The sequence below is a fragment of the Aplidium turbinatum genome, chromosome 13, assembly GCF_918807975.1.
Source record: "Aplidium turbinatum chromosome 13, kaAplTurb1.1, whole genome shotgun sequence".
NCBI lineage: Eukaryota > Metazoa > Chordata > Ascidiacea > Aplousobranchia > Polyclinidae > Aplidium > Aplidium turbinatum.
Window position 1 is genome coordinate 13470548 of NC_137484.1, and position 25551 is coordinate 13496098.

General features: G+C 37.6%; 3 protein-coding genes across 4 annotated transcripts; 1 reads left to right on the plus strand and 2 right to left on the minus strand.

Annotated features, from left to right (window-relative positions):
* The first annotated feature begins 3576 nt into the window (after positions 1-3576).
* LOC145781998 (adenosine 3'-phospho 5'-phosphosulfate transporter 2-like) lies at positions 3577-9921 on the plus strand. 2 transcript variants are annotated; one of them, XM_082593721.1, is made up of 7 exons: positions 3577-3860; positions 4706-4827; positions 5758-5912; positions 6685-6837; positions 7192-7337; positions 8167-8345; positions 9752-9921. In XM_082593721.1, the coding sequence occupies exons 1-7, from the start codon at positions 3654-3656 to the stop codon at positions 9915-9917; spliced, it is 1128 nt and encodes a 375-aa protein (XP_082449847.1). In that variant the 5' UTR covers positions 3577-3653; the 3' UTR covers positions 9918-9921. The 2 variants fall into 2 exon arrangements, with proteins under 2 accessions (XP_082449847.1, XP_082449848.1); XM_082593722.1 differs by having other exon boundaries at positions 3577-3809.
* On the minus strand, positions 9905-11797 carry LOC145782001 (uncharacterized). Its single transcript, XM_082593724.1, has 3 exons — positions 11597-11797; positions 10882-11014; positions 9905-10089 (listed from the first exon to the last, which is right to left on the minus strand). Exons 1-3 carry the CDS (start codon positions 11737-11739, stop codon positions 10000-10002), a joined length of 366 nt encoding a protein of 121 aa, XP_082449850.1. The 5' UTR covers positions 11740-11797; the 3' UTR covers positions 9905-9999.
* Positions 11798-11894: 97 nt separating this feature from the next.
* Positions 11895-15242, minus strand: LOC145782000 (18S rRNA aminocarboxypropyltransferase-like). The gene has a single exon (XM_082593723.1). The coding sequence runs from the start codon at positions 15177-15179 to the stop codon at positions 14562-14564; it is 618 nt and encodes a 205-aa protein (XP_082449849.1). The 5' UTR covers positions 15180-15242; the 3' UTR covers positions 11895-14561.
* Between the last annotated feature and the right edge of the window lie 10309 nt (positions 15243-25551).

Genomic DNA, 25551 nt, shown 5'->3' on the forward strand with positions numbered 1-25551 from the left:
CGCATACAACCATATTACCATCAGTGCTTCTTGCCATTTGTTTGTTTGGCGAATCGCGTGTTTATGGACTAAGATATCATTGTGACTATTCACGTGTTTTTAGGGTTTAGTAAGCATCGAATTCTGAAATTAGAAATGATGGCATTCCCAGACAGCAAAATTAGGTCATTTTATACTTGGCTCACCGTCTAGCTACACGTTGAATCAACGTAAAAATCGCGGATTTTGTTGTCTGGGTGATGGGTTGTCATGCCTTTGTGCATCACCATACTTTTGAACTGGAGATCTTGCCTTTTTTTCTTTATTGACGTGTTGATAGGTGGTCACAGCGGTAAACCATAATCTCTTCGTGGGAAAATTGTAACATAAAGTTCCCGGATCCGTTCGTCTGTATGTAATGATCGAAAAGAAACACTTTTCCGAAAACGTCTATTCGAGAATTGTATTTCTGTAAAAAATAGCCCACTGGCTGTCGAAATTGAAGTGCAACGCGATACACCACTAAACTTGTCACTACAATGCAAATTACTTGGATAAAAAACGGAAATTTTGTCCAGCTGGCAAGCACTAAGCAAAACAGTTAAATTTGAGACCAACTTCTTCAAGCAACAATTTTAAAATGACGAGAATAAATTGCGATAATTCAAACGCACGTAAGCAGTTACTGTGACGTAATAATGATAAGCAATGATAAGTTATTCAAGCACCTGTTCAAGTTTGGCTTACACCTGTTCAAGTTATTAAAGATTTAACGATGATGTAATGTTATGCTGCAGTCGCAATGTTTTACAGGTCTTGCAACGATTTTGCAATCTGCTCATTTTTTAGAAATATCCCATTACGTAATACGCTACGATTCAGTAGACCTGAACGGTTTTATATGACGTTTGATATGAAAATTGTCCGTAACAATAGGCTATTTTTAACAAAAAGCGGTTGTGATTTGCTCTTTGAGACTACCTTTTTTCGTGTTGTTCAGGTAGGTTAACCCTACTCTTCCGTTCTGGCTATTGATCAGAGTCCGCCCGTTAGCTCAGTGGTTACGCGCCAGGCTCAAAATCACGCGGTTCAGTTCAGTTCAGTTGTTTTTATTTCTGACTATATTATTTCTGACCAGCTTCGACTCTCGGGGTGTGCGCTTGAGCAACGCATTTCAGGACTGCTCTCCATTCAGCGGCACCTAGTGAATGGAATAATTCCCCAGCAACAACACTTCATTCAGCAATCGGAAAACTTCACTCTGCCAATATCGGTAACCGGCCCTGGGTCAAGAGCCTCTGCAAGTACCCTACCTGTATGCGAAACTACCCGGTATAAACTTTCCAGGCTTTGTCAGTCCAAGGATAAAGATTCTAAACCAACCAACCAGCCAGCCAGTTTCGTGGCTTGATTCGATTTATAGGCTAACGATTAAAAACAAACTGAACTGAACAGTCTGAACTTGAACTGATTAAGCTGATTCGGCAACTTTGCTGTTGAAAATCAGTTTTTCAGTTCTGGTCCAGTGGTTGGCCTTTGGACCGTGACATCCAAACACAGTTTTTTTCTACACGATCTTTCTTGTTTTCCTTAATATTCTGTTAACAATCATTTGAGAACAGCCAACAGCGCTTAATTTTAGAAAACAGGTTTGACTGCAAATGCGAGTTCTGCATCAGGTGTTTTCTGCAGTGACTGCAAATCAGAATATCGGATAATTTCTACATCTGTGGTTTTACTTTTTAAGCAATAATGTAAATCATTTTTAGTTGCTTTTTTACTCTTAGAATTATACCTAGTTCATTTACATTTGTTAGGTGGTCAAACTTATTATAGGCATGTGATACATTGAGTATGAGAATCTGTATCCTTGGATTGAGAAGGATTATTTAGAACATTTATCCTAGCAGTTTTGTATAGTCTACTTTTTAGGAGAATTACCAACAACAGATTTTTCACCCAATAAACTTATCTACGGTAGGTTACTAATTAACTATTAAGTACCTAACTTAATTTGTAGTTGTTTTTCTTCATGAACCAACTGTAATCCATAGATTAAAATTATCAGTTACTAATCCACTGATTAACTTGGTGCAAGCAAATTCTTGATTATCGGATAATTAGCTTAAAATTATATAGGCTCCTCTGCTTAACCCTACTCTTAGCATAGTTTGACTGTGGATGTGGCGCTATATAAATATTGTTATTATTACTATTAAAAGACTGAATCCTCAGCCAAGAATCTAAATCTTAGAGAGGCTTTATCTAACTCTGGCGCCCAGTTTATGCTATAACACTGTGAGTGAGCCTTTATTGGGTTTACGCAATATGTACATCTTGATTCCTGAGTATTCAATAGTGTAAAACATCAAAACTAAAACATTGTGTATATATATTTCCATTTTGTATCGTCTTTGTATTGTTTGTATAAACTGTTGATTGGTTGAGTTTAGCGGTCCAAGGAGTTACACATATCCAGAAGTTACTGTAACTTCTGGCCAGTGTATAATGTATATATGGTCAGGAATATATTAGATCTGAAGTTACCTGATATTTATGGCTAAAACAGTTGTCAGATATGTAGCAAACAAATTGTAATCAATTGGAGCAATTTAAGAGCTATCATCATTATGGTCTAGGAGTTGAAACAATGCATGTTTTGTCCATAACTTTTGTATGACAAGCCAATTATACAAAAGTTATAGCCTACATATTGGGTCCATATACCGGTACGTATTTACAGTGCTGTATTCGTAAAAAAAGCACAGGGTATACTGTCAGATTTGCCAAAATGATAAATAATACACAACTTCCAAAATACTAATCTTTATTCTATTTCTACCATAACATGAATTATCAACATCAAAATTGGACGAGAGGTACAAAATTGTTTATTTTTCTATAAATACATTCCAAACAGTCTACATCTTTAACCTCTTTACAAATTTGGGATCTAGTATTCTTAGCTTCCAGGCTTAGACCTGGCGGTTGAAGATTTAGATTAAGTGGACGGAAGACAAGGAAGCCAATCTTCGTGTCCACCTTCAAGCATGCCTTTAAATGTCCTGCCAAAGACACAGCCGCATGCTCGTAAGCGGTATCGAACTGGCACCTTTCGAGTGCCGTTCCAGGGCTCTCACCACTCGGCAATGCAGCCGGCTATGCAGTCAGCTTGGCTATATATCTTTAGCTGATCGGTGGTTTAGCAGCCAGGATCTGACATATTTTTAAGCGGTAAATTGATAGCCACAGGTAGTCCATTGCAATTAATAAACATCAAACAGCTCACATTATTAATGGTCCTCAAAGGGTTAAGTAGTTAGTTACTAGTTGTCAAGAATTAAGGATAGCATGTACGGCTGTACGCATTCTTTTTGGAAAACCAGAGGGTATACTAATAGTTGCTCGAAAAAGCAGAGAGTATACTGCGTATACCGCCGTATACCCTCGAATACAGCACTGCGTATTAACAAACTCACGAGCTTAACCAACTGAGCAATTGGGGCAGATTGCTTTCCTTTGCAATGCTTGTGGTGAATTTTTCTCAGCTGTGATATTACTAGATTATTTAAAAAGTGCTGTATCCATTGCAGAATGTGTTGTTCTTAGCAGTTTATAATCAGTAAACTTTGTTTGCTTGTGCACATTTGTCAACATAAGAATTGATAGATATAATGTCAAAAGTGAACAATAATGGAGAAACAAAAAGTACTTTTATTGATGTTGAAGATACCAAAACTGAAAATGCCAGATCTTCATCCAAAGAAGAAAATGCTTCCGTGATATTTGGTTTTGACATTGGTCAACTTTCAAGAACTATGCAGCTATGTGTATGCATTGTTACAATATTTATTCTATTTATCTTGTATGGATATTGTCAAGTATGTATACATTTCTGTTTCAATTTACAAGCTGTCATTAATTGTATGGACTCAGTTTATATAATTTGAAAAGATAATTTGAGTTTATGATTTTGCCTCGAGATTTCTTTTTTCTCATATCAATATCTGTAAATTTTGATATTTCTCAAAACTGTTTTTTTATGTATTATTTTAATGAGAAGAATTGTTACTATTTAATTCTATCAGATTTTTGGCTGTTGTTTTGTTTGAAACTTTTAAAACAGAGCCTTGAACTAAACTTGACAGGCATTCTATACAATTGCTTAAAACTGGTGGCCTACCACCATATCTGACTGCTGTGTCTTGTTTCATCTAATATCGTTAAATTTAGATATAAAAATAAATGTTTACATGTTACTGTTGAAAGCATCCAATTATTGTGTTTCACCAACATAACCCAAACAAAAAAATTATTATCAAATCCATTTAATGTTAGTTCTAATCCGTCTTTGGTTCTAATAAGTAATTCCAACACTTATATATATTAATAATTGCTTATTACGGTAGGTTTTTGAAAAATTATTTCTCTTTATTCTAAGTTTTTAGCTTTTCAAAAGATCAACTCTATTCTACATCACAACTACTGGTACTATTTGGTTTAACAAGTGATGTGTTTTACAAAGTTGTTAAACTACTGTCAGTATAAGAGACAGGAATAATGCTCTGTTTGAAATTACTGGAAGGTATGTTGTAACTTTGCACATTCAAATAGCGCATTATTTTTTGTAAGCACGTTGGACAGTGTGGAGCTTGAGATATACCAGTGTGTGCAGTGAATCTTTTCAATTTTTTTGTTGTTGAAGTTTAAATATTGTCATTTATAGGAATGGATTTTTCGTGTAGAAGAAATAAAAAAAAATGGAATGTTTGTAACTCTTGTTCAATTCGGAATGTATTCTATATTTGGACTTATAGAGCAAAGACGTCTCGGAAGTTTTGAAAGAAGGTATGAAGTATGTTGATAATTTCTTTTCATTTATATACATCTTTAGTTAAGTTTTCCATATAAAGCTCACTAAAAGTACAGTTCTTGATATAAATCGATTTAGTTAAAAGATTTGCTTTTCGTGCAGTTTCCTAACTCAGTCATTTTTTGTCTAGTTGTCCCAAAAAGTTTATTTTATTAATTCACAAACATGTAACCACTCCATTAAGTCAAAGGTTAAACACTTACCTTTGCTTGCAAAGAAATCACCAGATCAAACAACTGTGGTTAAACTTTTGTGGTGGTCGCGTATGTGGGCACCTACTGGATAAAATAATTCACAGACCAGAACATTTCAACAAAATTAAAATTATACTGACAATCTCGATGACCAGCCAGGCGTCAGTAATTCTAGGAATCTGTAAATATGTGAACCTGTTAAGATTAAGCTCCCAAAAAAACTTCCTTAGTTTGAGTCGAAACTAAAAATCGTACAATCAATTTATGGGTAAAGTAGGTCCATTCAATTTTATACTAAAACACAAAATAAATCAAAAATTTTTATTGATACCAAAAGTTTTATCAATGAACTGAAAGGAGAAAAAATGAAAAGGTTCGTTGATTTTGTATTATATTTTTAAAGTCATTGAGTTTCATTATTTGAAGATTTGGTATTAATTGAAAAGAAATTCGATCTTTGTGTTGAACTTGAAGCATACGGTACCTGGTTTCTTGCTAAAACACAGCCTTGTGTTTTCAATCAGTACAGAACTGACATCCCATGCGCATCTGCATTGTTTGGAAATTCTTCAAATTTAAGGAGTTTTAGTGAATGCTCAAGATATCATCACTGCTGTGGGAAGACAATACTAAAAAAAATATTTTTATTGCTAACTGGTTTTATGATGATTTGTAATAATATTTGAGAGCAGTGCTGAGTGACTGTTTCAGGATTCCTCTACTGGCATATTGCCTACTTGCTTTCTTGACAATTGGAACGATGGGCCTTTCAAACACTTCTTTGGGTTATCTCAATTATCCCACTCAAGTGATCTTTAAATCTAGTAAACTCATACCGGTGATGATCGGAGGAATAATTATTCAAGGTAATCGGTCTATGCGATTGATTAATTAGAGTTAGACCATCGATAGCAAATATTGTATTTTACAAGTCCACATTATCTCCGTTCTACCAGGGCTGTGCAGTCGGAAGGATTATGGCGTGTCCGAAGTCAGCCAGTTATAAACCGAGGAGTCGTATATATTTCGCCCGATTCCATAGCCCTGGCTGCTACCGTATTTTGTGAAGTTTAGATTATTAAGTATGAAACCTTCGTAATTATGACACTAAAACCTTAACTTTGTCTTTAATTTGTACCCAATTTCGAGAAGTGCATGCTATTGATAAAGATGAGGATTATTTTTAGATTGCGGTAGTGCTTGAATTTGAGCCCCTCATCTCATTGTCAACATAGCTTTTCACCAATTGACCTACGGTACTTGTTTTGAGATTCTCTCACAACGACCAGATCTCACTTACTATACTCACTTTTATAATATTGAATCATATTGTATAGGTGAGTAAGTAATGTTTGTTCACGTCAAAAGTTTAGAGCGGGCAGTTCTTGCAACAACGTCGCTGATTCCCAATTGCTTCTGTCGGTTGCGTGACGAGATCGCCTACATGACCCTCGAAAGGACGTGTTTGACCGCTCGAAAATAATGTCGAAAAGTGTCTTGCCACACATCATTCGAATCCTCATTTTTTTCGTTTGCATTCACTTGATATCTTTCCTCTTCATCGCCCAGCATTCAGCTCCATAACACATCCGCATTGAACAAATGACTCTGAATGAAACAAATTTTTTACTTTTTTAGGAAAAGTGTATACTCTCTTGGATGCGTTATCTTGCTTGTTGATGACAATTGGGTTAATTTTGTTCACGTTTGCTGATCATTCTGTTTCTCCTAATTTTGATATCACTGGCGTTTTTCTTATATCGCTTGCTTTGTGTGCAGATGCAGCTATAGGTAAGTGGGACTTGTGTTAGTTTTTCTGCCTTGTTTACAGTGTGGAGTTTCCCTCGGTTTACATAAATCACATGTTTTGCACCAAGCGGGTGCCTAACTTTGTGCAAAAGTGTATATTGTATATGACTATATAGTATATACTTATTATAGTATACATTTCTTCAATAACCGGCCTAATTTCAAACTCTGATAAATCTGTTGCACTAATTTTTTCAATCTAATGCCGCCTATCTGTGGCAATATGTGATATAAGAACGTTCTGGCTGCGGAAACGTCTTACAATGGGGTGGTTACCTTAAACAAACTTTGAACTGCACTGTTGAACGCAATGCTTTCATGACTTTTTCTACCCAGGCAATGTTCAAGAAAAAGTTCTGAAAAAGTATGCAGCGACGAATGCTGAGCTGGTGTTATATTCTTACGGTTTGGGTTTCTGTATACTGTGCGTTGGACATTTGGTTTTCGGCGGGCTGTTTTCTCTGGTGTTTTTTCTATTAAAAGTAAGTTTTGTGTTATTATGAAATTAACACAAAATGAACATTCGCTTGAAAGCAATGACTTTATATCAGAATGCACAAAGAATCGCTTTCAAACGCTATTGGTCAGACACTTTGTATCAGTAGTAGGCCTACAGATTTTTGTGATTGCTGCAGTAATAGCCTACTGTTTAACGTACTTTACTATTTGCATACCGGCACTTTATTTAAAAAAAATTGAATTGAAATTAAAACTGACTCCTCTTGCTGCGCTGTTACAAACTGTTACGTTTGTAGGTACTGCAGAATAGCTACGGATACCCACAAACGTAAAATAATTAAAAAGAGGTCTTAACACGAGTAGACCTATGTGTACGTACAAGTGACAAATCACTGTAGGAGGTACCAAGTCCTGCTGCAATAATTACGAACTACTCGCAGCCACAGGGCGGCATGACGTGACTCGGTGCAATGCACTAAGGCAATAAGCATAACATAAAACTAACGTTACTGAACTGTATCACAAACAGACAAAAAACACTCAAAAGTCCTAGCAACATATTGAGGTGGCATAAATGGCCAGCAAAGCACGAACGTTATCGAACACCTGGGGTAGACGAATTATGAGATCATATAGCCTATGCTGTGAATAGAGTTTTGCTAGAACAATCGAAACAGCGTGGTAACTGGTATGCTATACAACAACAATTTCCTCTTACAGGAAGCCTAATTTCTTAGTGATAATATCAGTTCAGTGCGGAGTGTTTTATGACTTCGAATTTTGTTGATATTCTTTTACCACGAAAGTAACGGCAGCATTATGAGACACATTTATTAATTCCTTCTGTTGCAGAACCCTCATGTGCTTGTCATGCTTTTTTTATTCTCCCTTACTGGTTATGTTGGGATCCTATTCGTGTTGCAAGTGGTGCGTACGTTTGGTGCATTGCTGGCTGTCACTGTAACCACTTGCCGCAAAGCTGTCACCATCATATTGTCTTTTATCTTCTTTGCAAAGCCATTCACCTCACAGTAAGTTTGGAAAATAAGATGTACCATGGCCACCAGGAGATATTGCCTGGTTTGTCACATTTTGATTACCGCTACTGCTAGTAGATATTTTCTATTTTCGACTGATATTTTTTAAAGCGTTTTACTTTTTGCTGACTCGTAATGATGTGAAAGGCTTTTGGTTGCTTTGGAAAAGCAGTAGAAAATGAGAAAAAGCAGATTGAAAAACGCTCAATCTGACTGTTGAAAAGCAATTAACAGTCTGATTGAATTTTTCGGAATGAAATTGTTTTTTAACGTCTAATGATGTTAAAACCCCTTGTCACCTGGGAAGACAGTAAAGAAGACGTTGAAGTATAATTTTTAGAAGAATTCATTCAGTCACCAAAAGTTGGCAAAATCTGCAGAATGTGACAAATCAGGCCATATCTCTAGGTTAGGTGACCATGCTTCAGTTTTGGAAGTTAGTATATTTTTACATCGGCGAAAGCATTCACGACTTAAAATTACGGATTGTTAAGTGGCGTCGGCAATTGCTGATCAAAGTTTGAACATTTGTATAAACCTAATTTTCATGATTCAACACCTCAATAACTTTGTCAGCAAAAAGATAACTGCAGTTTGGTAAATGTTATTCCAACAGCTTAACAAGTAAATAGAACCGTTTTTATTTTTGCGTTTATGATCATTGATATAGCTAAAAAATATTTCACTGCATGACATCAAGGTAACATATTCATATTTTTTGCTAAAAGAATGTTTTCAAAACATTTAAGGCATGTGATGTACGCTTTACGCAGTAACACACACAAACACCACGGTTCAAAACTTTCTCTGGGTTTGGAAAATATTGCAAGGAGCTTATTCAAAAACCTCAGATTTAAATTCGGATCCTATCAAAAAAAGAGGTCCAGATCCGTTGAAAAACACAAAAATCCGGATCCTGTACACCTTTGCTGTAGCCTACACACGTGCTAGAAATTTAAGTCGGCACTTTTTGCCAACTTACACGAAATTTTGTTCAATTATCTTAGCAATTGCTTACGACAAATTAGAAGGCCGACACTTTGCGCACTGTTCGACAGAAATTTTTTTAAAATTTAATTTTCTTCTTTTTAAAATTTACTGCCTCCCCTACGTTATAAGTGCTGAAATGCAATTAGGGAAATGTTTAATTAAAAAAATCAGTCTTATTGAAAATGTATGTGGATACTAGTAATACGCATTTATCCCTCACTTTTGACTGACATTTCTACAAATTACATTGACTTTTTCCTGTTTTCTCCTGGCGACATTTTGTGTTGTAACATTACCGTGATTTGGAAATTTGACAGACTGTTGGCAACTGTCGACAAATTAAAAGGTGCATCTTAAATGTTTAAAACGTGTATTTACCTTTAAATATTAACCCGTAAATGTGGTTTCAGGTACGTTTGGGCGGGGCTACTCGTGATGTTAGGAATATTGCTGAATATATACACAAAGAACAGCACTAAAATGAATAAACTTATAAGTTCCACTTGCGATTTTGTGCGAAGCCATTGTATTTCGAAGCCCCAAACCTATAAACAAGCATCAAGCGGTGTTGTTTGAGATTTTTATTATATTTTCATCGTAGTTGTGCATTAAAGAGATTATAAAATAAACACGTTTTAACAAGAAAAGTTCTTCGCATTCAATAAGTCCAAGTTTGATTCCCGTGTATTTCTGGGATTCGGTCACCAGCGAGCCTGCTGGCTTCCTTAAGTTTCAATGCCCTTGCAACCTGCCAAAATAAACACGTTGAGATGAATATTGATATGAAAACTCTAGTTCAGTAAATGTCAGTGTTTTGAAGCTTACTATGTTGGTGGTTTTCTCTAATTCTTTGGATTGAAGCGTTGCATTTATTATAAGTTTTAGACAAATGTCCCCGACACTGGTTTCATGTGGACGTGGTGATTATTACAAAACGAGCATTTTTCGCCCTACCAGATTACCTTCGTAAGTTCTATACCTGTATTTCTGTAGTAAAGTATCGTACAATTGTTTTTATTAAAATATATCCATTGCTACCAATTCAATTTTCTTTGACGTCATTCAAACTATGCAGTGAGGGACAACAAGCTATACGATGTCACTAATGAAGTTTGACAATGCATCAAACTAGGGTGAAAAACACTTCAGGCCGCGGAGAAGTTAACGGTTTTGACGCTACAGCTATGGTCTTTATTGGTCAATAGACAATCCATGTTCGTTATACTCGACTTCCTATGCAAGCGTTTATAAATTAGCAATAACCCAAGAGATGCAAAAATTTAAAGCATTTTCTGTCACGAAGCCACAGTTAGCAGAAATCTGCCTTGACCTTTGCACATTACGTCCAAATCTGAAAGAGTGAAACGGGTTTCAGGCAATCCATTCGTCTCGCAAATTTACTTCTCAGGCCAGATTTTGCACTTTAGCCACGAAATGTCATAAATAGCAGGTAGGTGACTGTGAAAAGGTGGGAAATCACCAGACTGGAAGAATATGAATTACGATCAAACATCAAAATATTACGTAACTTGCAGCGTACCCTTTTTCGACCAGATTTACATTCAAGGTAATCTTCTTTTTCCTTAAGGCAATGCACGCCGGCATAAGACTTGGTCATATTTCTTGCACACAACTCGTAGGCAAACTGTTGCACACCGCACAACGTGTAAGCTCTGAAAGAAATAATATAGCACAGAGGAACTCACCCGTAGTGACACCTGAAGGGACCTTCGAAAAAGTATCACAATAGCGAAATGTCACTGCTCAAATTCTACTGGACGGTATCTTGTTTAATCCACATTTGAAATAGAGTTTTTTTTTGTTTTAATGTAAAGAAAAATATGCACGATGCAGCATTGAGATCAAACTACAGTAGAATTCCAGCTTTAGTGACATTTCGCTGTACAGTAGTGGGTGGCATCTGTTGCAAGGTTCGGTCTCTGAACTACAGGTAGAATTCTGCTATGGTGACATTTTTTTAAAGGTTCCTTCAGGTGTCAGTGTCACTATAGGCGAGTTTTACTGAATATTATCATTCATCAGCAAATCATACTCGTCATTAAGGCGAAACCACCAGATAGCTCAACAAAGTAAAATTCTAAAAAAGAGAAGTGACAAAGAGCAAAATTACGACATGTTACACTATCGCCGAAAAAAGATGCAAAATAGCCTACGATGAAAAGGTTTTGCAAGGCAAAGCCGAAGCAACACGTTATTAGTCAAGTGCTAAAATATCATTGAAAGCTTAGTTGTACCTGAGCGGACGTTCGTGGAGTTCATCGGTGACCGGAGTTTTGTATTTAATGCAACTGGTAAGAAAGTCTTGTAATTTTGGGGCTACATGTATGACTGCTGGACTCGGTTTGCTTTGTTGTCCAATAGCTGTAGGTTCCGCCATTATGATATAAAACAAAACTACCGTACATCAACAAGCTGTCCAAATAAATAGCATATTATATATAGTAATTCACTATCCAGTGTTGGATCAATTACCATTGAATGTAATTTATTACATATTTTCATGTAATTGTAACTTCAAAAACATTTGGTCCAAATTACATTTGGTAACTTGCATGATGTCAGTACTTTTGCTGAGCTGCTAGTTGTGGTTCAAAAGGAAATTCTACATTGCAACTTAATCTTTATTAAATACAATTCTACATGTCTTTGATAAAATCAAACTCTCAAAAATCGTTCATAAACATAATGATAAATATTGAAACATTTAATTACATAAATGTAAGTTTGTAATTTGCAAGTTTCAGAACAATGTAATTAAACTTTGTGATGGTGTAATTGTAATTTTATTGAACTGAAAACTATGTAATTGATCCAACATTGGTATGAACTGTAATATTTTGAAGTGCTTCGTCCTCTGCACTGCAAAAGAAAAACATGTCCACATGCTAAAAAACAAAAAAGGGTTGGGGCAAGTGTTTGCTACTACCGGTACTAATTGTTTTAAAATGTGCAGTCAATGATGTGTTACATGCCATAGGCAGCTCAAATAAACAAACATTACAGCAAGTATTTCAATCGGCAGTGCAAAACAAACGAAGTCCAACAGATACGATTATGGAATAGTCAGGACCTTTACTATCTTGTAATTGCTAGTTGGCATCTACAATCACACCTTCTTTAGCTAGGTAAACATGTACATATATATAGGTTATTATTTGCTGTAATTAACATAACACTCGACAATTTCATTGCAAACATGCTTTGGATAACGGCATGCGACAACTCAGCAAGTGCATTTCAGCTACTGTCAAGTCAGTAAATGAGATTTACGTGCTAGCATCGGACTTGTTTCGTCATCGCTTGCTAAACAGAATTTGCTGACTTGTGACATGCCAAGTTTCGGCTTGTTCAGATTCATCATTTGCCAACTTAGCCACTTGCTGAAATGTTACTAGCTCAGTTGTCACTTGCTTAACTGCCATATGCTCAGTTCGCAACTGCTGACTTGTAGGAGACTCGATGAATGTAAATACCAGGGCTGTAGAGTCGGAGTGATTTTGGCGTATCTGGAGTCGGCCAGTTATAAATTGAGGAATCGTACGGTATATTTTTTGCCCAATTAGGGCGTGGAGTCAGAGGGATTTTAACGTGTCCGGAGTTGGCCAGTTTTAAATCGAGGAGTCGGAGACGCATATTTTTCGCTCGACTCTACAGCCCTTAAAAATACAGTATAGCAGGCACCAAACAGTAAGTAGCATGGACGGTTAATAGCCTTTTATAGCACCATTGATTGAAGTTTTTTTTTTCCCAAATGAGGGAAATTGTGCTTGGTTGGTCGATAAACTAAGTTGTGAATTAAAGCACAAACAATAACCATTATATTTTATAACCTGTTACCGGTATCATAAATTGAGACTGATTAAATCTTTAAATAAATGAAAAATTTGAAAGCCTGGGATTGTTCCCAATTAAACAGACCACAATGAGTGCAATAACAGCGTATGGATTTTGTAACTAAGATGACTACTCGGGTAGTTGGTCAAAGCAGCCTGTGTTGACTTTGTTTTAGAACAAACTAACCACAAGCATACATAAATACACTCGTGGTCAGAATGGCCCGTTTCGGCGAGTTCCCCGGGGTTGGGGTCTTATTTCAACGTTGAGCGATGTTAAAACGATGTAAAAGCGTCAATGATAATTAGGCTACGGTACCTGATAAGTTAAAAAAAAATTCAAAAAATCGCCAAATAGGGAACTCGCCGAAAAGGGCTCTCGCCGAATAGTAGCAGACCCACTCGTGGTATCCAACTGCAAAGGTAGTAAATCGGTACTCAGAAGTGTGAAAAAAAGCAGGACAGCATACATGCACTAGCCATGAAACCTTTGGTAAATGAGTCTATAAATATCACATACACAATTTGGAGGACCATGTTAAAGCATTGATTAATTGAAATGTTTATCGTCGGACTGGAAAAGCTTCTTTGAGAGCATAATCGTGGCAGTTTCACATGCTTGTAGAGGCTTTTAACCACTGACGCAGGCCCGGTCACCGACATTGACAGAGTGTTTCAGCTCGTAGCTGAAGTGTTGTCTGAATTATTCCATCCACTTGGTGTCGCCGAATAGAGAGCAGTCTTTGAAATGCTTTGCTCAAGCGCAAATCCGGAAAGTCGAGCCAGCGCCGCTTAATTTTGAAGTTTCTTCATTTATGAAGTCAGGCGCATAACCATTGACCAACCGAGCTATCGGGGACTAAAGACGTGACTAGGTAAACGCAATTGAACATTTCAGTAATTGGTTGATTGGGGTCATTTCAGTTGATTGGGATCGATCTGTTATTGGGACAGCTCACATCGAAACTATTTGACGCGAATTCCATTCTATCTTGCATTGTGCAGGTATGTTTTGCTACCAGTGTTGACTTCTCATCATAATTTCTTTCACTAGAAACTTGTTGTGATGCGAAAGTTTTTTAAACAAGTAATACAAGTCACTAACCAAAATAAAATCAGAACCGTTGTAAAGAAACGTTATTTACGGGCAGTAAAAACACTAAAATGGCATCATGGAATTCACTTCAAATAGTCTTGCGATGAGATCTACAAAAGATTGGCAACAGCCAATTGTCTCAAGTCAAAATGTCGTGTACCACATCTTGTTTTCTATTGATGCAAAAATAATCCCTTGCAAAAGCACCACAATCAGCAATTTAAGCTAAAATATAAAAAGTTCAGGACTGCTGTGACAAGTGATTGAATTTCAGTCACTCTCCCCTGTGGATGTACTTTCATCACTCTCGTCATAAACTTGAACATAATTAGGGTTCCCACATTCAATGTCAAAATCAATTTCCATTGGATCAGTTTGAGATGCATGCTTATTTTGTTCTTCTTCTAACCATTTATTCTGTGCTTTTATTATATCTTCTGAAGTTTCACATAGTTTGTACATATCCAGAAGACTTTTGTTTAATGAGAGAAACCCGTGACCCCATTTAAACAGTTTTAAAATCGATGTTGCACTGTCTTCAAAACCAGTTATATATAGTGCTGCCGCAAATGCTTCAACACAAGAAAGTTTATGAGGACGACCATAATTGATTGGATTACTCGCAACAAGATAAGGTAAAAGTCTGAGGTAACCACCTTTCATTTTTGAAAATGGGGTTTCTTCTAATTTGGCCCATGAACAGTCAATAACACCAATCCCATAATCTGTAGCAATTTGTTTGTCTCCTGCTGACACACATAATGTAGCCATAGGACTAAGTATGATCCCAGGAAACCTTTGTTGCAATCGAAGAACACTGATGACATTTTTCCTGGCAAGTTTTCTTCCACTGCATTTCTTTGGATCACAATGTCCAAGATCCCACATAGCCAAAGAACAAGACAGATTTAAGCCATGTGTGGTACCAGCACATTGTTTTTCATCTTCAATATTTTCATCTAACAGATTTGAGGACATAACAGCATTTTGTTGCTTTACAAACCTTCTTTTGTGCCGCTCTTTGTCAAACTTGTTTTTTCCTCTTGGCATTTCTTTTGAATTTCTCCTCCTCGGTATGATTGTTAAATGAAGTCAATGTATGTGCTAATACATGAAAAACTTATTGAAATAATAAAACCATGATCAGTTTCTTAAACGTTGATAATGTGTGATAACACTTGATACTCAACTATGACATAAAAAAAAACAGTAAAGGAAATAATATATTCGTTTGAAAAACGTCTAGCACAGGGCTACTCAACTAATGTTAGCAAGGTCCATTTTGACAAGTTGAATATTTTTGCGGTCCGTTGAATATTTCATATGCAACCACGAAAATTAAACAACAAGTAGCCTACGAGCACCAAAAGGTAGTATGAAACCTGACGTGGATTTTTTTCTGACACAAACAAAGAAATAAAAAAGAAAAAAATGTATTGTATTTCTTTGTAGTGTGGATCGCACATCAGAAAAGACGGCAAAGCGTTGGGGGATCTGGCGGCAAAGCCCCCAGCTCCTTGGAAAATCACAAAAAATTGCTTTTGCCTAATGGAAATCTGTTTAAAGAGGCCCTAAAATGTGGCAATGAGGTTATTCTTCCAGAAGCCCGAGGTCTACCTTCAACACCCAGAAGGTCCGGATTCGGACCGCGGTCCGCCAGTTGAGTAGCCCTGGTCTAGCATAAGCCAATTACAAATTACATAGTGGCTATAGTTCCCATATATGGTGGCCATAGACTCTGAGGCTGTTGTCTCCTTATCACTCGAGTATGAAGCTCGCCTAAAAATTTGCTTAAGTACGACTTCTGCATGTATTGTTTTCTCTGTGATGGTTAGAAATAAAAACAACTGAACTGAACATGGTAAAAACTCCAAATTATGAAAGCAGGTAGATGACGAACAGGAGTTTTGTCTTTAGCATGTACCGGTACTGATACTAATCTTTCAAAATTCCTTTATCCTTGGACTGGGAAAGCTCGAACTTCGAGAGCTTAATCTTGGTAGTTTCGCGTACCGTACTTGTTGAGGTTTTGGACCAATGACACAGGCCCAGTTACCAATATTGACAGAGTGAAGTTCTGATAGTTGTTGCTGGGAAATTATTCCACCCACTAGGTACCCTTGATTTGATAGTAATCCTGAAATGCTATGCTCAAGCACACACTCTGAGAGTCGAACTAGCGCCGCTTGATCTTGAATCCGGCACATTACCACTGAGCTAACGGGGTTGAAGATTCACCTCAAGAAAGCCGAAGCTTTTAGGTTAGCCCCGCTGTGCCGCACGAACCATGGTTCCTCTGGCGGACCTCTGGTCTTTGTAGTTGGCATTATTTGCAAGTTTACAAAACTTTTGCTGGAAAATGAGATTCTTTCACCTTCAACCTAGAGCTGCCATTTGGAAAAAATATCTAAAGGAATATCTTGACAATGCAGTCACGTCTTTTGCTTCTCGTGTTTATGCTTTGTTTGTGCCACTATTTCGTGTGCTTCTGTCCATCTTGCGTAATCTGCTTGAGTCCTTTTCTGAACAATTAATCAATTTTACCTCTCAAGTAGCCTACTTGACCCGTTGTCCTGCGTAATTTTTCATTTATCATTTTGTGTGAGCTAGTTAAGCAAGTTTCTCAAATGTCTCAAATGACCATATTTTTGCTGTAATAGTGTATGATTCTTTAATATGTCGTTTAAAAAATATTTTTTCTTATAGACTTGAAAAAGGCTGTATGACTAGCCGAAAAGGTTAGCTTATTGTTTTTGTTTTTATAGCCTAATGTTAAATGTACGGTACGGTAGTGTTGCTGCTGAGTTGTGTCTGTTTACTTAATAACTTGTTTAGCAGTTAGTAGAATCTTCGTAAAAACAAGGAATCAACGTTAAAAAACCAAGAACTGACTGTTATATTTTATTCAAGTTACTTTTATAAGAAAAAGAGGCCGAGTGATACAATGATTGTGACACTTGAAAGAACTGCTGGTAGCGTGTGTTGGTGTGAAAGCAAAACGCTGTAGGCTTACAATTCTGATAGACTTAAAATTCCTTCATGCATTCCTGTGTCTTTACAATGGTAAATGAGAATTATTGTCATTTGCTAAGTAGCCTAGGTTTTCGCTTGTAGCCTAACCTTTTTTGCTTCTTGTAAAAACAATGTAGGCTATCACTCATGGCCTGCTTGCACTGAATATGAATCAACTGGAGTAGGTTAGTAAGCCTTGTTAAAGGGACATAACTGTAAGAATGTCATTCACCAAGCTGGTTGATTTAGCTAAATTAAACAAACTTGGAATAACAATATAGGTAGCCTAATGGTTATAAAATTATATTTGAGGTAGGCTACGCTATATCACAGCTGTAGAGTGTAGAGAAAGCATAGCCTACCATGGTTTTATTGAGCTGGACTGCCATTTAATCAGAGTCGTAGCCTAACTTCGTCAGTTGGGGACCCGATGCAATTATGACGCCCCCATTTTTCTGTGCATCTCATAGAAATGACGTAGGCTATGTAGCCTAAACAGGGCCGTAGCAACAAAGAACGTGGCCCCCTCCGAACATAATTTCGGGGCCCCTTACAACGCAGAAACTGGAATGCGGTATTTATTTTAAACAAAATGCGGGGTTCATTTTATGTCTACACAGTAGAGGGCACAGTTCCGCTGACCGCTAATTAACGAAGCGCAGATAGGCCTAAGCATTTTCGCTAATAGGCTACTTTGAAATTTTAGCGGACTCGTTAGCGAAAGTAAAGTTATTGAAAATCCGCTGATTTCTTTGTTGAAAGCTAACTTATACGTTAGCTGCGCCCACACTGTGTAGGCTATAGGTTATGTAGGTCTACAGTAACAGTGTGTAGGCTACATGTATTCCATAATTACGCAAAGCACTTTTTTCGAGCCTTGTTCTGCGCAAATTGTTTTCATCAATGCATCATAGTCCAGGGATCTAGCAACCCTACTTTCAATGGATATAGCCTAATAGCAAGAGCAGAAAGCCTGCCATCTGTCATAGTTGAGCGCAGGGTATTCTTTATCAGTTTCATTCTGCTGAAGGCAGGGCCTGATTAAGGCTCACGAGGGCCCGAGGCACAGCTAATTTTAAGGGCCCCTATTGGCAATCGCTTTCGATGCAGAGTAGCAGTGCTCTACTTTTGCCTAGCATTGCCAGTAACTTCGCCAAAAGCATGACAATTCGGAATCGTTATTCTATTTAGCAATCGTTACACAATTTGAAATCGTTACTCAAAAATAACAACTGTGCACACACACTGGCACAACAACTTTCACTACCTACGCTTACGGTACTAATGTAAAACAATTGGGGGCCCCTAAAACCAGGGGGCCTGAGGCCTGTGCCTCGTGTGCCTCATGGTTAATCGGGCCCTGGCTGAAGGTCCTTTCAGAACTGGCGACAGTAACTGGTGCGGTCAGAAGAATTCTGATGCAAATGCAAAGATTCAGAAATATCTCCTGATGGCAGTTCTTTTACGTTATAAAATTGCCGTGAGAAGTCCTCTCTTTTTCGCGATGACATAGGGTAGGCTACCCAGAAAACGATTCAATTCCATTATTATTAGTTCGTTGGCATCAGCGTCTCCTATTCTTCTTTTTAAATTTTTGCAGTTATTCTCCAGTTTATTTTCTCTTAGACACTTCTTCAGGCTTTTAGCGTTATACAGAAATCTAAACAACTTGTAGGTCTACCACTCCACGATCGAGTTGGTCAAAAGAGCGAAGAAACAGAAGATATGGCCTGATTAGTGAGAACAAGAAAAAACTGCGATTTTAATTTTTCTTCAGCAGAAAGACTCGAATCATCAGCACATTCGTAATCAAACATTCTTATTCACAGTGTTGTTGTTCGCTCTTATCACAGCGAGTAGAAGGCAGATCACAATTGATAGAGCTTTGTCCTATCAACGAGATATAACACAATGAGTGGAAACTCACTCTTCTCTTAGTGTTTCTCTTTTATCTCTCTCGTTTCCTTACGTCGTTCGTTTCATGGTTCACTGCTTGCACATGGAAGGCTACAGACTGCGACCGTACGGGTGTACGGCGTGCTTAGAATGCACTAAAGCAAGGCTAAAGTGACGGCGAATACCACGAAGCAATTGGACTGTTCCGACCATAGTATTATTGTTAGGTGGTTTAAAAGTTTATTTTCGTTACCGCTTGTCTTTTCAGATTATTGTGTGAAATTTTGAAGTAGGTTAATCAGGATGTTACAGGTCAATAAGCAGGGTAAATACATAGGCTCTTGCTAACAACAATATTAAATTAGTATAGGGTAGCAAAGGTCTACGAAATAGCCTACGATACAAAACGACTGACTGTAGGCTATATGGTTATCAAAGTTTATCTTATCCAGCTATAAACAACCAACAGGGCTAGAAGAAGTTTGGCTTTTTATAACAGTGCAATGGAAAACAGTTCTGATAATTTAACCGTCGAGTATCTTGTGGAAATAATCGAAGATGAAGAATTTCAAAGTATTCCCATTTCAACGAGCGCGTCTACAGTGCAACGTGAATTTGGGTAAGAAAGCGTTTCAAAGGACCTCGCACCTCTAATTAAATTGTGCAGTTGTGTGTTGAAAGCTGAATAAAATTGTTTGGATATATTATCCGGTATTTTTGCAGATGTCACTTATGTCCGAAAAACAAGGAGCAAACAAGAAAATTGTTTGATGTGTTTCTGAGGTAAAAACCAAACATATAGTGGCATTTTCATTCTATACCGATGCTATAGCTTGTTTAACCAATGTAGCTTATCAACAGTGATTTACATTTATTTCAATCATGTCTGGTACGACGAACGACAGTTCTGCCAGATTTCAGAAACTGCCTTCAATGATTAAAATGCTTATCCAGTGATCTCGTGGGATTGCTGTTGACTGAGCCAATCCCAATCTCTCCGTCTTATCTTCAAGTACGAAACTTGTCTTAATTCAGTCTGTATTTATTGTTCGATATCCAAAAACTTCATATAAAGTCGCCAAATAGATAACGCAATTGTCTATACCAGCCAGTAAATGAGACATACTCAAGATGCATAAAACGGGGCAAGATGCATATTTTAACTTTGCCTACATTACCGTAAAAAATAGCACGAATTTACGATTTGTATACCATTAAATACTCTTGCCAGCATCTATGTTCAATACACAAACATTAACGTTTTGAAATTTACATTTCAGAAATGAAAATAGCAAAGTTTCACAACAACAACAAACGACTAATACGGTGCTTACAACTGATGAAATACACATAATAGAATATATTGGGGGATACGTGTTACGAAAATTGAAGCGCAGTGGCACAGATGAACAACAAGGCATTTTGTCTAAACTAGAAAGTGACACCAGTTGCACAGCGGGTTCATCTATGATTGACACACTACAAAACGACGAATACGGAACATTACTGAAGCCAAGTCCTACTCTGATGAAAATTTTGCTGAGGCTGGAAGTGGATTTTCGAAAACATTTCAGCTTTTGTAATACAATGCAGACTGTGTTTAAGGAGATTGATATAAACAGTTTGTATTTATTAACCAACGACTGGGACATTGTGTCATATATTGTAAACCACATTTGCAAGCTATATTTTAAAATTCGTACCTATCAAAAAACGAAGATTTTAAAGCTCAAAGTCATTGGTGATGTTCAGAAAAACAACATCAGTCTGCGTAAAGCGTTACAGTAAAGACACTAATGTACGGAATATTGCTCGTTGTTTTACAATAAATACCTAACAACTAATACCTAAACATTAAATTGAGAGCCGCTCTGATATCAATCATTCATTAATCTGAGCGGGATATAAATGCTATCATTATTATTATTATTATAATTTCACGATTCAACTAGCAACAGTGCAAGACTATAGCCTAAGGTTTTAAAAACATTGTAAGACTTACGACGCTAGTCTAGACGGCTTATTAGAAATTCAGGTCCTTCAAAATTGATTAAGTTGCTGACAGGCTAACGGTAGCCTGGCTGGGTTAACTTTAGGGCTGTAGGCTACTAGAGTTTAATTTTAGGCTTCTGACAATAACATAATGTTAAATAATAGGTTGAAAATAGCCTAAGATGTGGCTAGCACCTTACCCATGGTACAAAACTATATTACTAATTAGCCAAGCACCTTAGGCGGTGAGATAGCTCAGTGGTAGAGCTCAACGCATATAAAATCGAAGGAACATCCCATCTAAAACTCTTGTGATGTCCGTTTAATCTACTGCGCAAGTGTCTGTAGTGAAGCGTGACGGCCGACACGTAAAACGGAGCAAAAAGAGGAGTTTCCACTCATTGTGTTATATCTCGTTGGTCCTATGGCTTTGTCGCGCAAACAGCAAACTTGGCTTGTTAACTTTAGCTTGTTGGTGGTGGTCTTTGAAAAGTTCTTTAATTTGATGAATATTTTCGCAGTCGCAGCACAGCGGTTAGAATTATTAGGCACCACCCAAACATTTTAGGGGCCCTCATTCCTTGCGGGGCCCCCTCCGGTCGGAGGGTTCGGAGGGCGCTTGCTACGCCTCTGAGCCTAAAGCTCGCAGGAGCTACAGACAACAAAACACCGATATCTATCGTAATCAATTCTTGCTACAATTGGCTGCCGAAAACATTTATAGTTACCATATAGCCTACGGTACCTTGTTTTGGGCTCAATAACCCAACGGCAGGGTAGCCTGGGTAGGCTAATGAAATGGAATGGAAGACGTTTTTGCCATCATCCATCCTGAGATTTTCTTCCATTCTATCTCCATTCCATCTTAGAAATCTTCCATTCCATCTCAGAAATCACTTCCATCTTCCATTCCATCTTCACATTTTATGATCTCCGCGCTGAATATGTCACAAATAAACCTAAAAACCATAGGTTAAATATTAGGCTAAAAATTTAACAGCAGTATTTCCCTAAGGATTATGTAGTGCTTGAATTATTGTTTGAACGTAGCCTACCGATTGAATTATTTCAGCAAGCAACGTCGTAATATTTTTGCATGTCTTAATAAAGCGTTAGAAAATTAATGATGGAATTGGGATGGAATGATGGAAGATTGTCTTCCATCTCATCATCAAGATCTTCCATTCCTTTCCATCTTTGACATTTTCCATCTTCCATACCACAATCTGTCTTCCATTCCATTCCATCCCATTTCCTGCCCAACGGGTTAACCTATTATTGAAGACGTATGGGCATAGGGCTACCATATGTCCTCTTTCAGGAGGATTTGTCCTCCTTTTTCAAGAAAACTGAATGGTACTCCGAGCCGAGGACACTCAAAATTGCTCAAATGTCCTCTTTTTTGACATTTTGAGTTTCTTGCTTATATTTTCAGCAGGATTTTATTGTGTCTAGTCTAGCACATTTTATTGTTGTGTAACTTTTCGGCGACAGCTTGTGTTTGATTTCAAAGCATTTTCTGTAGGCCTACAAATGTAGACCTTGTTGAATTGTTGTTGTAAACAATCTTAGACGGGCGTTGTAACCAGGGCTGTTGACAGAATTTCTCGGGCACGGTACCAATTTATTTTCGGGCCCCCTTCATCGACAAAGTTATGAATATAAAGGTTGTGTACAAACTTTTATTGAAGTCGTTTAAGCAAGGGCGTTGACAGGGGGGTCTAGGTGGTACTTTTGGACCCGGGCCCGGAATATTTAGGGGGCCCGGATTTAAAAGATTCCCCGCGACTTCAAACATTATCAAGATCTTAATATAATCAGATCTAAAGGAATTGCCATCAAAGGTTAAAACAGCCACTTCAGCCATCAGATGGTAAAGTACTGGGCCCCCTTCCGGGTATAGTGATTTCCCTAACCACGATTTTTTTTTCAAAAACACGAAATAGTATCTTCAACCACTCTTTAATTTGAATATATGTGTTTTTGGTGGTAATCACTTTTAGCTACTTGCGTCTACATTACATAGCCGTAGGAGATGGGGGGCAGGGGGGCGGTCGCTCCCCCACTGAAAAAAAATGTCGCAAATTTGGGCAAAAATGTCCAGTTATTTGGGCTAATCAATCTTACCACAATGTTTCAACGCCTCACCAGTGTAAAAACTTTACATAATTGTTGTAATTTAAGTTATGAGATAGGCTACATTAATATTTTCCAATGAATGTAAATGTATTATCACCGACTTTGAAAACTGTTGCATGTGGCATTGCAATCTGGGCAGAATGATTAGTTTCTATTCCACAACTGCAAAATAGAACTGTAAAAAAGCACAGTTGGCAAACAGATGTAAGCTTATTACTGATATTCACTACCATAATACGTAGGCTGCATTTCTTCATGGGTAAGATTTAAAAGCCTACTGGGTACGGTACTGGTAACTTTATGAGGTTTTTTGTTTTTTCTCAATATCCTACTAATGTAGTTGATTATAAAAATCGTTTGGACAAAAATGTCTAGTTATTTGGACAAATCAATTCTTACCATAAGTTTTCAACATTCTACCAGTTTAATAACTTTATAGTGTTGCATTTTGTATAAAAAAACATTTTGCTTTGAATGCTTTGAATGTAGAACAGAGTATCGACAATTTTGAAAACTTTTATACTTGTGTTACGGCCAATCTCTGTACAAATCAAACGTCATATAAAACCGTTCAAGTCTACTGAATATTACGTCATGGAAGTTGCTAGAAAATGTGCCAAAATTGCACCATCGTTCATAGACTTGTGTCAAACTTGTTTGGACTTGTTTGGGCCTGTTTAAACAGGAAATATTACATCAGCTTTAAACACCTGTTGGAATGACTTCATAATTGTCTTTCATTTATTGCGTCACAGTTACTTTCTACGTGAATTTGAGATATTGATATCTATTCTGGTCATTCGTAAAATGATTGTTTGAAAGTTGGCCGCACATTTAACTGTTGGCTTAGTGCTTGCTAGCTGGACAAAGGTTCCGTCTTTTATCCAAGTAATCTGTTCTGTAGTGACAATTTTCAGTGGTGTACGCGTTGCACCCCCTCGTTTTTGGTAGCCGTGGGCTAATTTTTACAGAAATACACTGTTTGAAAAGAAGTTCAAGTGTGTGTTTCTTCGGTCATTATATGCAGACGAAAGGATCCGGGAACTTTAAGTTACAATTTTCCCACGAAGAAATTATGGTTTACCGCTGTGACCATAAAAAATAAAAGACGAAGTTAGTTAGTTGGTAGGCCAAGAAGCACTTAGAAGCAAAGAAATAATAAAAGAAGATCTTGTTGGTTGGTAGTCTAAAGAAGCAAAGAAAATTAAAGACATTTCTTCTCAGTTTGGTACAGAAAAAAAAATAACTTTGACATTCATTGGCAAGAAAGAAGATTAAAGGCAATCCATCTGTGCTTGAAGATTCAAGTGGAAGAATCCAAGCAAGTTTTGTGGACGTTTGGACTTCACATACTCGTACAGCTACGGTATCGTGCATTTAAATTCTTTTTTGTATTTTTACGGTCTTTGCAGTTAAGTTTTTTATAACTACTGTAATTTTGTGTGTTTGTGTAACTTAATTTTTTAATTGTTAAATTTAGCCCTAACATTTAATATGTCTACACTCGGTGGTGACAGGGACTCGACCGCCGTCGACTCGACTGAGTTTAAGCCTGATGATGTTCTTTGCGGTCGGGCAGGCCATTCTGGGGAGGGACCCATTAACGATGAGGCTAAGTCAGTTCGAGAGGCCCGGCATCTTAGACGGGATATTTTGACTCAAATTGGGAAACTTTCTGTAGCCCTAGGTTCTTTGAGTGATAAGCAGGAACTGTTAATTTTTAGATCTAAGTTATCTACTTTAGAAGAGGAATTACGGCATTTCCATGCTCTTTTGAGTAAAATTGTTAACTCTGCAATCTTGGCAGAACTTCGTGATAGGGTAGATCCCGAATTTAACTCGTTAAAAAATAACTTCGAACAAAAAGAAAGTGAGTTGTCAGATAGGTTGGATGCTGACATACATCCTGAGGATAGCGCCTCAAATGTAAGCACTAGGATGTCTGAGAGCTCGTCACGGATAGTTGCACAAATTAACCTACAGTTAAGACGAGAGGAGCTCCAGATCCAAGCTGAGGCCGAAGCAAGAGCTGCTGAGGCCATCGCAAGAGCTGAAGCCATACGAGCAGAGGCTGCCGCGAGAGCTGAGGCCGACGCGAGAGCTGCTGAAGCCATACGAGCTGAGGCTGCCGCGAGAGCTGAGGCCGACGCGAGAGCTGCTGAGGCCGCACGAGCAGAGGCTGCCGCGAGAGCTGAGGCCGAAGCGAGAGCTGCTGAGGCCG